The sequence below is a fragment of the Alosa sapidissima genome, chromosome 2 (assembly GCF_018492685.1).
Source record: "Alosa sapidissima isolate fAloSap1 chromosome 2, fAloSap1.pri, whole genome shotgun sequence".
Lineage (NCBI taxonomy): Eukaryota > Metazoa > Chordata > Actinopteri > Clupeiformes > Clupeidae > Alosa > Alosa sapidissima.
This window is the reverse complement of record NC_055958.1, coordinates 320,001-332,500: the sequence shown is the minus strand read 5'-3', so window position 1 is coordinate 332,500 and position 12,500 is coordinate 320,001. Positions and strand designations below refer to the sequence as shown.

The 12,500-nt window shown below is 45.8% G+C and overlaps 1 protein-coding gene across 1 annotated transcript in view; it reads left to right on the top strand.

Moving 5' to 3' along the window:
- The window catches only part of dop1b (DOP1 leucine zipper like protein B), an 83,862-nt gene that overhangs the window by 39,221 nt on the left and 32,141 nt on the right, over nucleotides 1-12,500 (top strand). The window contains 6 exon segments of the mRNA XM_042066614.1: nucleotides 5,224-5,376; nucleotides 5,726-5,826; nucleotides 6,066-6,256; nucleotides 6,373-7,892; nucleotides 10,096-10,325; nucleotides 12,071-12,170. Of these exon segments, the coding sequence (XP_041922548.1) occupies nucleotides 5,224-5,376; nucleotides 5,726-5,826; nucleotides 6,066-6,256; nucleotides 6,373-7,892; nucleotides 10,096-10,325; nucleotides 12,071-12,170 (2,295 nt within the window).

Genomic DNA, 12,500 nt, shown 5'->3' with positions numbered 1-12,500 from the left:
GAAAATCACATTGTCTAACGTGCCACCGTTCTTAAAAGATGAGGTGTTAATCAGAGAACTTTCGAAGTATGGCAAAGTGGTGTCTCAAGTTAAGAAAATACCTGTGGGATGCAAGTCAACTTTGTTGAGCCATATGGTGTCTTTTAGACGCCAGGTGCATATGTTTCTGAAACAGGACTGTGATTTTAGCGCAGTGTTCAAGTTTAATGTTGATGGCTATGATTACACTGTTTATGCAACATCAGACTCAATGAAATGTTTTGGTTGTGGTGGACATGGACATTTGGTTCGTGCTTGCCCAAACAAAAAAGATAATGTTAAAGAACAAACTGATACACCTGCAAATGATTCTGAAATTGGTGAGGTAACTGAGCCATCTGACCCGCCCACTATTACGGCTGGTGGTGCAGAGTCTGTGTCTGTAGTGGTAGAATTACATGTGCCGACACCGGATTTATCAAACGTGGTTGAGAAAGAGAATGTGACCGAAAAAGTGACCGAATCGAACGAAGCCGCTGAAATAAAAAAAACAGCGGAGTCTGAAATAATTTTGGCTGCGCCCGCACAAGCCGATGTGATCATGGATGAGGGCAGTTCTTGTGAACCTGCAGGGGTTACGGAGACTGTAGGCCTAGAGGCTGCAGAGTTGGTTAATGAGAGAACTGGTACACAAGCAGAGGAGGCTGGCTGTGAAACGGTCCGAGAGGAAAATGTTTTCAAAATTCCCAAAAATAAACGAAAGAAATCCTCTAGTAATAAAGCTACAAAACAATGGAAAAAAGACATTGATGTTGAGCTACCAACTACAGATAATGACCATGAGAGCGATGGTTACTCCACTGATTCTAGTTTGTCAAGTTCACAATCACAAGAGCTTTCTCAACCGTTAGTTGTCGTGTACTCCACTCAGGAGATAAGCCATTTTTTACAGACTACCAAATTTGTGCGTAATGTCAAGGTTGAGGATTATTTTTCCAATATACAACAGTTCATTGATGATGCCAAATATCTAATGAGGACAAATGAGGACGGAGGTTTTACTGACCAAGAGATGTTTCGCTTGGTTAAGATTGTGCGCAAGTTGAAAAAAGGAGAACCGATTGGAAATGATGGTGATACTCAGTAAAATATGTATGTTTATTTTCTTTGTCTTTTTCTGGTTACTTTCTTTTTTTGAAATGGGCGAAGTTAGAGTCGCTACTTTGAATTTGAATGGGGCCAGAGACGGGAGGAAAAGAGCAGAATTCTATGAATTAAGCAGACAGAAAAATATTGATGTTTTCCTTGTTCAAGAGACACATAGCGACTTAACTAATGAAGTTGATTGGGTGAAGGAGTGGGATGGGCGTGCCATACTCAGTCACAATACGTCCTTAAGTGGAGGTGTTGCTATCCTCTTTTCAAAGTCGTTTCTTCCATATTCTTATGATGTGGAAGAGGTGGTTAAAGGAAGACTATTGAAAGTAAAAGCAGTTTTTGAAAATGATGTTTTTGTTTTCATTTGTGTTTATGCTCCTACCTTAGCTGCAGAGAGGATGTGTTTTTTGGATAAGCTTGGTGATGTTCTTGGTGCATGTAATAGTACTGATTTTCTTTTTCTGGGTGGTGATTTTAATTGTACTGCTGATATTTTAGATAGAAATCATGTAGAACCTCATGTAGCCTCTCGCAAGCGTCTTATTGAGTTAATTGAAGCATATGAATTGATTGACATATGGAGATCTTTTCACAAAAAACAAAGGCAATATAGTTGGTCTCATTGTTGTGATAATTATTTATCAATGGCAAGACTTGACCAAATGTACTGTTTTAAGCATTTTTTTAGTGCTTTTCGATGTTCCTATATCAGTCCTGTTGGTTTTTCTGACCATTGCATGGCATGTTGTGTACTTATAAAATCTGCGGTTAAACCAAAAAGTGCGTATTGGCATTTTAATAAGATGTTGTTGGACGATCAAACTTTTAGAGAAGCTTTTGCTGTTTTTTGGGAGAGTTTTAAGTTGGAGAAGCCTTTTTTTCCCTCTTTGCAACAATGGTGGGATGTAGCAAAAATTCAAATTAAACATGTATGTCAAAAATATACTTTCAATGTCAGTAGAGACCTAGCTAGATCCATGAAAACTTTAGAAAAGGAGATTGTGGATTTGCAAAATGTGGTTGATAACAAAGGAAATTCAGAACAAATAGAATTGCTTAAAAGTAAAAAAGTGGAATTGGCTGATTTTTGGGGGAAAAAAACACAGGGCGCTTTGATCCGCTCAAGAATACAAAATATATCTGTAATGGATGTTCCGTCTAAGTATTTCTTTAATTTAGAGAAGAAAAATGGAAGAAAAAAGTTAATTCATGCTGTGCGCTCAGAAACAGGAACATTGTTGACTAAGCCAAATGAAATAAGACAACGAGTAAGGAGTTTTTACTCAGAACTTTTTAAAAGTGAATTGGTTGGAAATCAGGAGATTGAACGTGGTTTCCTTCATGACTTGCCAACGCTTTCAAAGGCTTCAGCAAAGATGCTGGATGGAGCTTTATCATTGAAAGAACTCTATACAGCCCTGATGGGTATGGAAAATGGACGTGCTCCTGGCATTGATGGACTGCCAGTTGAGTTTTACAAAGGCTTTTGGTCAGTATTGGGGAAAGATCTCCATGAAGTGCTGAATGACAGTATAGAGAAAGGAATCCTTCCTCTGAGCTGTCGAAGGGCTGTGTTGACACTGTTACCAAAAAAAGGTGACTTGACCGACTTGAAGCATTGGCGCCCAGTGTCTCTCCTGTGCATTGATGTTAAAATGTTTTCCAAAGCACTAGCAACTAGATTGAGAGAAGTGATGGAACAAATAATACATGTTGATCAAACCTACTGTATTCCTGAAAGGTCAATTTTTGACAATATTTTCCTTGTTCGAGATGCAATTGAAGTTTCTAGTAAGTTAAAAAAGAATTTTGGATTTGTTTTCATGGATCAGGAAAAAGCTTTTGACAGAGTTGAGCATAAGTATTTATGGGGGGTGTTAGAGGCTTTTGGGTTCAATTCGGGTTTTATTCATTTAATTAAGGTGCTCTATAATGACATTGAGAGTATAGTGAAAGTTAATGGTGGTTTGTGTCCCCCTTTTAAAGCACTAAGAGGTGTAAGACAAGGTTGTTCATTGTCTGGAATGCTCTATTCCATGGCAATAGAACCTTTGCTTCACAAATTAAGGTGTAAAATGACTGGCTTTTCTCTGTCCAATTGTGAAAAGGTTTTTTGTTTATCAGCATATGCCGATGATTTGGTTGTAGTAGTCAATGATAAAAATGATGTTGATACCTTAAATGATGTTGTGAAGGATTTTGGAGTGATATCATCTGCAAAAGTCAACTGGAAAAAAAGTGATGCTTTTCAGATAGGTGATTGGGTAGATGGACCAGCCAAACTCCCAGAAGGGTTAAATTGGAAAAAAGGGGGTTTCAAATATCTGGGTGTTTTTTTGGGAGATGATAACACTGTACAAAAGAATTGGGATGGAGTCATTGAAAAAGTGAAGGGACGTTTAAAAAAATGGACATGGCTACTACCTCAGATGTCATATAGGGGACGCTGTCTGGTTATCAATAATCTAGTGGCATCCTTTTTGTGGCATCGGCTGGCTGTTTTAGATCCACCATCAGGTCTTTTAATGAAGATCCAGTCAACCCTAATAGATTTCTTCTGGGATAAGTTGCATTGGATCCCTCAGAGTGTTTTGTATTTACCAAAAGAAGAAGGTGGCCAGGGTTTAATCCATTTGCCCAGTAGAGCAGCTGCTTTTAGGCTTCAGTTCATTCAGAGGTTTCTTACTGGGCCAGAAGATCTTGTTTGGAGGCCTGTGGCTTGTGAAATCATGCATAATGTGAGTGGTTTGGGTTTAGACAAATCTTTGTTTTTCCTGGATCCTCATGCAATACATTGTATTGATTTACCTGTTTTTTATAAAGGACTTTTTAAGATCTGGGGTTTATTTAATGTTAGCCGAATGGAAGAGACTGGTTCTTTGCATTGGCTCCTAGAGGAGCCTCTAATCTATGGATCAAGACTGGACATTTCAAAGAATGTAATGCCTGGATTGAACAGTTATTTATGCAGTACTGGACTTACACGTTTGCGTCATTTGGTGGATGTATCAGGCTCTCTTATGGACAGTGCCACACTGGCTGTACGCATGGGAATGAGGTCCTTGCGTATGGTGGAGAAGATGTTGCATTGCTGGAGAACAGAACTAACATCACGTGAGCGCAAAATGATAAAGAATTATGTTGATGGCATTTTGATTCCTGATAGAGAAGACCCTTTTCCTGAATTGTCACTTACACCGAAATTAAATGATTGTAAAGGTATTTTTTTGCCCCCTCCAAAAGAAATAGATTTCAGCGAAGTCAATGGTAAATGTCTTTACAAGACCTGTGTTAAAGTGATAAATAAAGAAAGGCTAGATGGAAAGGTTGACACGCCTTGGCGTTCTACTTTTGGTTTAGTAAGTAATGTTCAACCAGAGTGGAAATCTCTATACAAACCACCATTAACTAAAAGAGCTGGGGACTTACAATGGAGGTTACTGCATGGTATTTTGGCAGTTAACTCTTTTATTTCTGTTTTAAATCAAAATGTAAGCCATGAATGTCCTTTTTGTTTGGAGAGAGAGACTGTTTTTCATGCCTACTCAAATTGTTTCAGACTGCCACCTTTGTTTAAGTTGTTGGCAAAGCTATTAGAGTGTTTTGGAGAGTTTTTCTCTATTCAGACCTTCATATTGGGGTTTAAATATGTTCAGAAAGAACGTTGCAAGTGTGAAATGATTAATTATATCTTTGGGAATGCTAAGATGGCCATTTATATAAGTAGGAAGAATAAGATTGAAAAAGACTCTGACCATGATGTAATTGACATTTTTATTCGCCTGGTGAAATCAAGAGTAAAATTAGAATTTGACTTTTATGAAACAAAAGGTGATTTTAATTCTTTTGAAGAAGAATGGTGCCAAGGTGGAGCAATATGCTCATTGGTCGATAATGAATTATTTTTTTCAGGTTATTTTCTTTGATTTTCAGTTTTTCTAAAAAAAGTGATGGTTTTATGGTAATGTGATCGTGTGTTTTGTAATAAAGAGCTGTTAAAATTCAAAAAAAAATTCTCTCTCCTCTCTCTCTCTCTCTCTCTCTCTCTCTCTCTCTCTCTTTCTCTCCTCTCCTCTCTCTGTACAGCGTGTGGCCCAGGTGTTGTGGTGTGAGCTGGACAGTGAGTGGCGGGAGCATCACCTGTCCTGTGTGGAGCTCTTCTACCAGCTGCACTGCCTCGCCCCCTCCCCCCACGTCTGCGAGGACATCATCTGCCTCGGCCTGCTGCACACAGACAAGGTGACGCACACACACACATACATACACACACGCGCACACACACACACACACGCACACGCACACACACACATACACACACACACGCGCACACACACACACATACACACACACACACACACACACACACATTAGGAAAACAACACAATCACATTAGGATAAAAACACAATCACATTAGGATAACAACACAATATAATGATCATTTTGCTGCATTCTGTTTAAAGACAATCAATGTCTTTGTTTGGTCTTGTGTTATAAATCCAGTGTGACATCATAACATCTGTGTGTGTGTGTGTGTGTGTGTGTGTGTGTGTGTGTGTGTGTGTGTGTGTGTGTGTGTGTGTTTCCCAGACGGTGCGTTTGGAGTCCCTCCATAGGTTCTCAGTGTTGTGGCATCTGACCAGAGAGATGCAGTTCAGCATGAGCCTGTCTCTTCACCGCAGCTTTGACAGGTAAGACCCATTTGGTTTGTTTGTTTGTTTGTTTATTTGTGTATATAGTTAAGTATATTTGTGGGCCTTTTTTATTGTGAATGATAGTGAATGACTGACAGGAAACGAGAGTGAAAGAGAGAGATGGGGAAGGGTCGGGAAATGACCGCAGGTCGGACTCAATCCCAGGGCGCTGTGGGCACTTGGACCCGAGAGTGAGTGATTCTTGTTAACTTTGTGTATCGCCCACTCTGTCTCAGGGCGTTGTTTGTGGTGCTGGACAGTCTGAACACTGAGGACAGCTCCATCATCGCAGCAGGGGAGAGCTGGTTGCTACGGGCACTGTCTCTAGGCGACGCTCTGCGGATCCTAGAACCGGTTCTGCTTCTGCTGCTGGATCCTAGAACCCAGAGAATGTCCATTCAGAATGTCAAGCAGAACTTCACCATCGGTGAGAGCTTATACACACACACACACACACACACACACACACACATACACAAAAAAGTAGACACACAGACACACACACTCTTTCCTGGTCATTGATGTGCTGGTGTGTGTCCTCAGGTAACCTGAGGGTGCTGACCCATAGGGAGCGCCACCCCTCTGGCCATGGAGATGCCAAGGGCCAATCAGAACAGAGCGTGCTGCTCAGCAGCCTGATCTCAGTGGACCGCCAGGCCATGTGGGAGGAGCTGAGCCGTGACCCCGAGCAGGAGCAGACCTCTGATTGGCCGGCAGCGCTGTCCCGCAGCGGGAGCGAGGAGACGAGCGAGGAGGACAACAACGTCCACGAGGAGCGCGAGGAAGAGCCGGAGAGCGAGCACACCGAGTCGGCCGACACCAGCGGCGCCCAGGTCTCCACGGAAACCAACTCCAGCTCCACCTCCGGCTCCGCCCCTTACCTGCAGCGTCACGACGACCACAACAGCGAGGAGGCGGGGTCAGGCTCAGGGTCGGGCGCGGGCGAGCCCGAGGGCGTGCGGCGCGTGGACTCTGCGCGCACGCAGGCGTCCGACTCCCTGTCCAGCGAGGACGAGGGCGAGCAGGAGGAGCTGGAGGCGTTGGCCCGCTCGCGTCAGCTGCGGCGGCAGCAGGAGAGGCGCCAGGCGGCCGACTCGCTCTTCCATCACGTGCTGCTCTACGCCGGGCCGCACGACCACGCACGCCTCCTCCGCCCGCTCGGCATGCTGGGAGCGCTGCTCGGCCCTGCCGGGGGAGCGCGCGGCGCCGCCCTGGTGGAGGCTCTGAGCGTCACGCCGCTGGACTACGCCGGACACCTGGGCCTGCTGCAGGAGCTGCTGCTACGCCACAGGCAGAGTCAAGAGGGGGGCAGTTTCTATGGGCCCATCCCTCCATCCTCCTCTCCATCCATCCCTCCATCCTCTTCTCCTCCTCCACCATCCTCCTCTCCCGCCCCCTCAGTGCTGCTGGAGCTGCTCGTGTCTCTCTGCCTCTCCCTCATGCGTTCCCATTACCCCAGCTACGCTGGCGTCGGCCCGCGCCATCTCCACGGCAACCGGGCGGTGCAGGTTAGGAGCGCCGAGGTGCTGACGCGGCTGGCGGCCGAGCTGGTCGCCATGGCGACGCGGGGCGGGTCAGAGAAAGGGGCCGAGCGAGCACGGGCGTGCGCCTGGAGGCTGCTGGCCGACTGCAAGGTGCAGGAGTACGTGCTGCTGTCGCTCTGCGCCTCCATGCACACGTGCCAGCGCGCTCACGCACACACACACTCGCACACACACACACACGCCCTCCTGCTGGACCCTCAGGAGGGGGGCGAGGTGTCCGAGGAAGGCCTGGTGGACTTCGGCCGCCTGTCCGAGGCGGCGGCTCTTGAGCGCCCCCTACAGGTGGCTCTGCTGCGGCTGCTGCGTGTGCTCATCGTGCTGGAGCATCAGGTGTGGCCCAGCAACCCGTCGTGCGCCCTTCCTGGTGGGGTCGCCGGGGACAACCACCCGCATCAGAACCACAAACACCAGCCATCAGGATCCTCCACGTCCCAGCATGCACCGGGCTCGTCGCTGGCGCGCGAGTGGCAGACGGCAGTGCTGTACCAGCAGTCCATCCGGGCGCTGCAGTATGTGCAGGTGAGACGAGGAGCAGCACTGATACCATTTACAATCCAGCGAGTCAATTCATGGTTACGATTCGCTAAGATTTGATTTGATTAAATTATGATTCGACATTGATTCAATAGTACTATACCTACAGATGGGTTCCATCACCATTCACAATCCAATTTAATTTAAAACGATTCAGTTCAGTATTGAGTCAATAGGAATGAGGTGTAAAGTGATCTTTTCAAAAGCTCTAAAAGGAACACAAGTTTATAAAAGCACAGGCAACAAACTTGTGAAAATTGGCTTATAGTATACATCTCCTATTATTCAACAGTTTGCCTATGCCTATTTTTCATGATATAGAATTAGGTGAATTAATCTTAAGGATATCACCTTCCTAGCATCTTTATGGACAAGCAAATACTGTTGTTATGTAACCTCTAGACATATAACAAATGTGCTGACTCAACATGGCATAAACTAACCTACATAAACTACTACAATATAGCCAAATGATCAATCCATTCATTTTACATACAGTAATAGACACAATTGAATTAATCAATTCAATAAACTATATTTTTACTCATGCAAGATCAATTTCTGACAGCGCAGGGCATGTTTGTGTGTTAAAGGTTGTATCAGCGATTTCAGGCCCAAACATAAATGATCACATTCATCTAATCTTTCCTAACGATCCATCAAAAAAACGCCTCTCTGCAGGCAGCCTAGGCTCCGAGATCTGTACACAAAAACAATTGCTACCAACAAGGGTTGGCAACCCCTCAAAGGCAAAATAAAGTGTTTCAACCAGGGCTCGAATTATCGTTTTGTCTTTAAGGGGGTCTCTCTATCTCATAAAAAGTTGGCACACCCCGCGCATAGCCTAACAAGGCGAATAGCCTAGGCGCAAGTGGCGCTTTTGCGCAGTAGCCTATGTGCGTTACCTTGACACACGCACACAACACAGAGATTTTTCATATACATTAATTGCTTTTAATTAATTTCAACATATTATTGATTGTAATAGTCCATATTTCATTTCAATTTCACAATACAAAGAAATCGACTAAACGATTTAGTCTGTGCCATTCTCAATTTGAAAACGTAACTCATTTGAACCAGACCACCGTCTCAGAGAGGCTATCCTCAGTGTCAAACACAATAGTATAGCTTAGGATAGCTTATACACAGGGAAAATGCACCAACTCGCAGAAATTAATAAAGCCATTGCAGCCAAACTAGGTTCTAGTATTAGGCTAATGTACACATATAACAACACCTGGGTGTTCAGTCGTCTCGTGTGTTGAACCGTGGAAAATTAATAGACGAACAATTTTGGAGTTTGCACTGAGATGTTGTCGGGTAGCCATTGAATATTCCTACATCAGAGATTGCTAACAGGTGTTTCAAAATATCTGGGAACTTTCCGGAGCTCTGAATGGCAGAGGATAGCTACAGATCATCAGGCAGCACAATCATTGTAGGCTGCATTATGGGCCATAATGTATGGCTTTGTCAATCAACATAGAAGAGGTGAAGCGCAAGTTCAACAGCAAACAGGACTTTTCAGCACGTACCAAACCATGTAGGCTAGCCCAATGATGTAAATAGACAAAACACTCGCATCAAAGCAGGGTGACTTCTTCAGATTTGCGAGTGCTGTCAAATTGGTCGTGTACGGTTTGCTCATATAGTCTAGTGGTGTGGTGGTGAAGTGTCATGCTGCGTTCAAGAGCGTACTAGGGTAGGTCTACGTCCCGTAGTAGCCTATTGTTTAAGATTAAATTACAATGCCAGACACCTTCAGATATGAGAGACCCCCTCAGATTTTTGACTTTGTTGCTTTCATGGGAGCCAGTCCTCACTCTATGGGAGCTCGGCTCCCTCTGGCTCCCACGTAATACGAGCACTGGTTTCAACCAATAACCGACGAGATGCGCGTTTAGGAGAGTTTTGATTGCACGGAAGGGAGGGGGAGGGAGTAGCGAGCTAGCTCTCTGTTTTGTTTGAACATCAACAGAAGTGACGTATCCCCGCTATTGCTGATACAACCTTTAATAAATTAAACTGTACGTTTTCCCCCGTGTGCAGACGCAGCCTCTGACGGCGCAGGGCATGTTTGTGTGTTAATAAATTAAGCTCTATATCGCCCCCTGCTGGCACACCCTCTGACGGTGCAGGGCATGTTTGTGTGTTAATAAATGAAGCTCTATATCGCCCCCTGCAGGCGCACCCTCTCACGGCGCAGGGCATGTTTGTGTCGGCGGCGGGTCGGGCGCTGCAGGGGCAGTGTGGGCACAGTCTGCACCCGGCGTGGCTGGAGCTGCTGGGGTCGGTGCTGCCCTTCCTCGGACGCTCCCTCGGCCTCATCGCCGCGCCGCTGCTCAGCCAGATGTGCCGCAACCTGGACGAGCTGGTCAAGGCCCATGAGCACGATGGGGTGAAGAGCACGCAGAGGTAAGGGGGGAGAGAGAGAGAGAGAGAGAGAGTGTGTGTGTGTGTGTCTTTGTGTGTGTGTGTGTGTGTGTGTGTGTGTGTGCGTATGTAACTGAATGTGTGTGTGTGTGTGTGTGTGTGTGTGTGTGTGTGTGTGCGTATGTAACTGAATGTGTGTGTGTGTGTGTGTGTGTGCGTATGTAACTGAATGTGTGTGTGTGTGTGTGTGTGCGTGCGTATGTAACTGAGTGTGTGTGTGTGTGCGTATGTAACTGAGTGTGTGTGTGTGTGTGTGAGAGAGAGAGAGAGAGTGTGTGTGTGTGAGGGAGAGAAAGATATATGCCCGCACAGGGACCACAAGCACAACGGGGCTAAAGGCAGAAAGAGGTGAGGAGAGTGTGTGTGAGAGAGAATGTATGACTGCAGGCTTAGATTTGTAGGAACTTGGACAAGCTGGGTCCCATGTGTGCTGGGTACAAGGTACAAGGAAGTTTATTGTCACATGCATATAGTTACTGGAAGTAAGAAATGCAGTGAAATTATGTCTGGTGTCAGCCTATTTGTGCAAAGTTGGGGGGGTAAAAAGTGCAGTAGAAGAGGGGTTTAGTAGATTAAGTGGCAAGGGCTGCATAAGAAAGGTGGGGGGAGGATTGGGATTGGGGGAGGGGGGGCACCAACAAGGAGCACCCAAGAGCAACAGGGGCAAGGAAAAACTCCCTTACCAAGGAAGAAACCTTGGGCAGATCCACGGCTCAAGGGGCTAACCCAACTGCCAGGGGTCTTGGTGTGTGTGTTGGGGGGATGACAGGGGAGATGGGATAGTGTGCTGTGTACGTGGGGAGAGGGCAGTGTGCAATATGTGTGTTGGGGAATCTTCCTCATGAAATAATGTGCTGTGTATGTAGGGGAGGGGGGGGGGGGGCAGTGTGCTGTAAGTATGTTGGGGATGTGTGTTGGAGAAGCTTCCTGATGAAATAATGTGCTGTGTATGTAAGGGGGGGGGGGGGGGGGGCAGGGACTTACTATTGCAAGCAGAGTACTGTATGTAATTTATGTGAGTGATGACAGTGAAGATGTGTGTGTGGGCGGGAGGGGAGTGGAGCAGTGACTGTGTGTGTGTGTGTGTGTGTGTAGTGTGCTGTAAGTATGTAGAGGATGTGTGTTGGAGAAGATCCTGAAGACAATGTGCTGTGTATGTGGGGGGGGGGGGGGCAGTGTGCAGCAAGTATGTAGAGGAGGCTTACTGTAGCAAGCAGTGTGCTGTATGTATGTGAAGTGATGACAGTGATGATGTAAGTGTGTGTGTTGGGGATGGGGGTCATGACCAAGGTCAAAGCCTAGAGTGTGAGTGAGAGAGATGTGCATATTTGAAATTATAAGTATATATACTTTTTTGATCCCGTGAGGGAAATTTGGTCTCTGCATTTAACCCAATCGGTGAATTAGTGAAACCCAAACAGCACACAGTGAACACACAGTGAGGTGAAGCACACACTAATCCCGGCACAGTGAGCTGCCTGCTTCAACGGTGGCGCTCGGGGAGCAGTGAGGGGTTAGGTGCCTTGCTCAAGGGCACTTCAGCCGTGCCTACTGGTCGGGGCTCGAACCGGCAACTCCTCTTGAAGACAAGAGGAGTAGATTACTGTGTCAGAGTGTTAGTGCACTGAATATGTGTTAGTGCACTTTGGCCTGTGTGTGCACACTTTATCTGAAGGAAAGCCATGGGCATTAAGTTAAAAACTGTGTGTGTGTGTTGTACTCATCAGCTCCAGTCTGAAGAAGGAAAACATTGCTCCTGACTACCCACTGACATTACTGGAGGGGATCACAGACATCACACACTACTGTCTGCTGGAGAGCAAGAAGGTAACACACACACACACCGCACACACACACACACACACTCAGTTACATACGCACACACACACACACACACACACACACTCAGTTACATACGCACACACACACACTCAGTTACATATGCACACACACACATTCAGTTACATACACACACACACACACACACACACACACACACTCAGTTACATACGCACACACACACACACACACACACACACACACACACACACACTCCGTTACACACACACACACACACACACACACACTCAGTTACATACAGACACACACACACACACACACACACACACACACACACACACACACACACACAGTTAC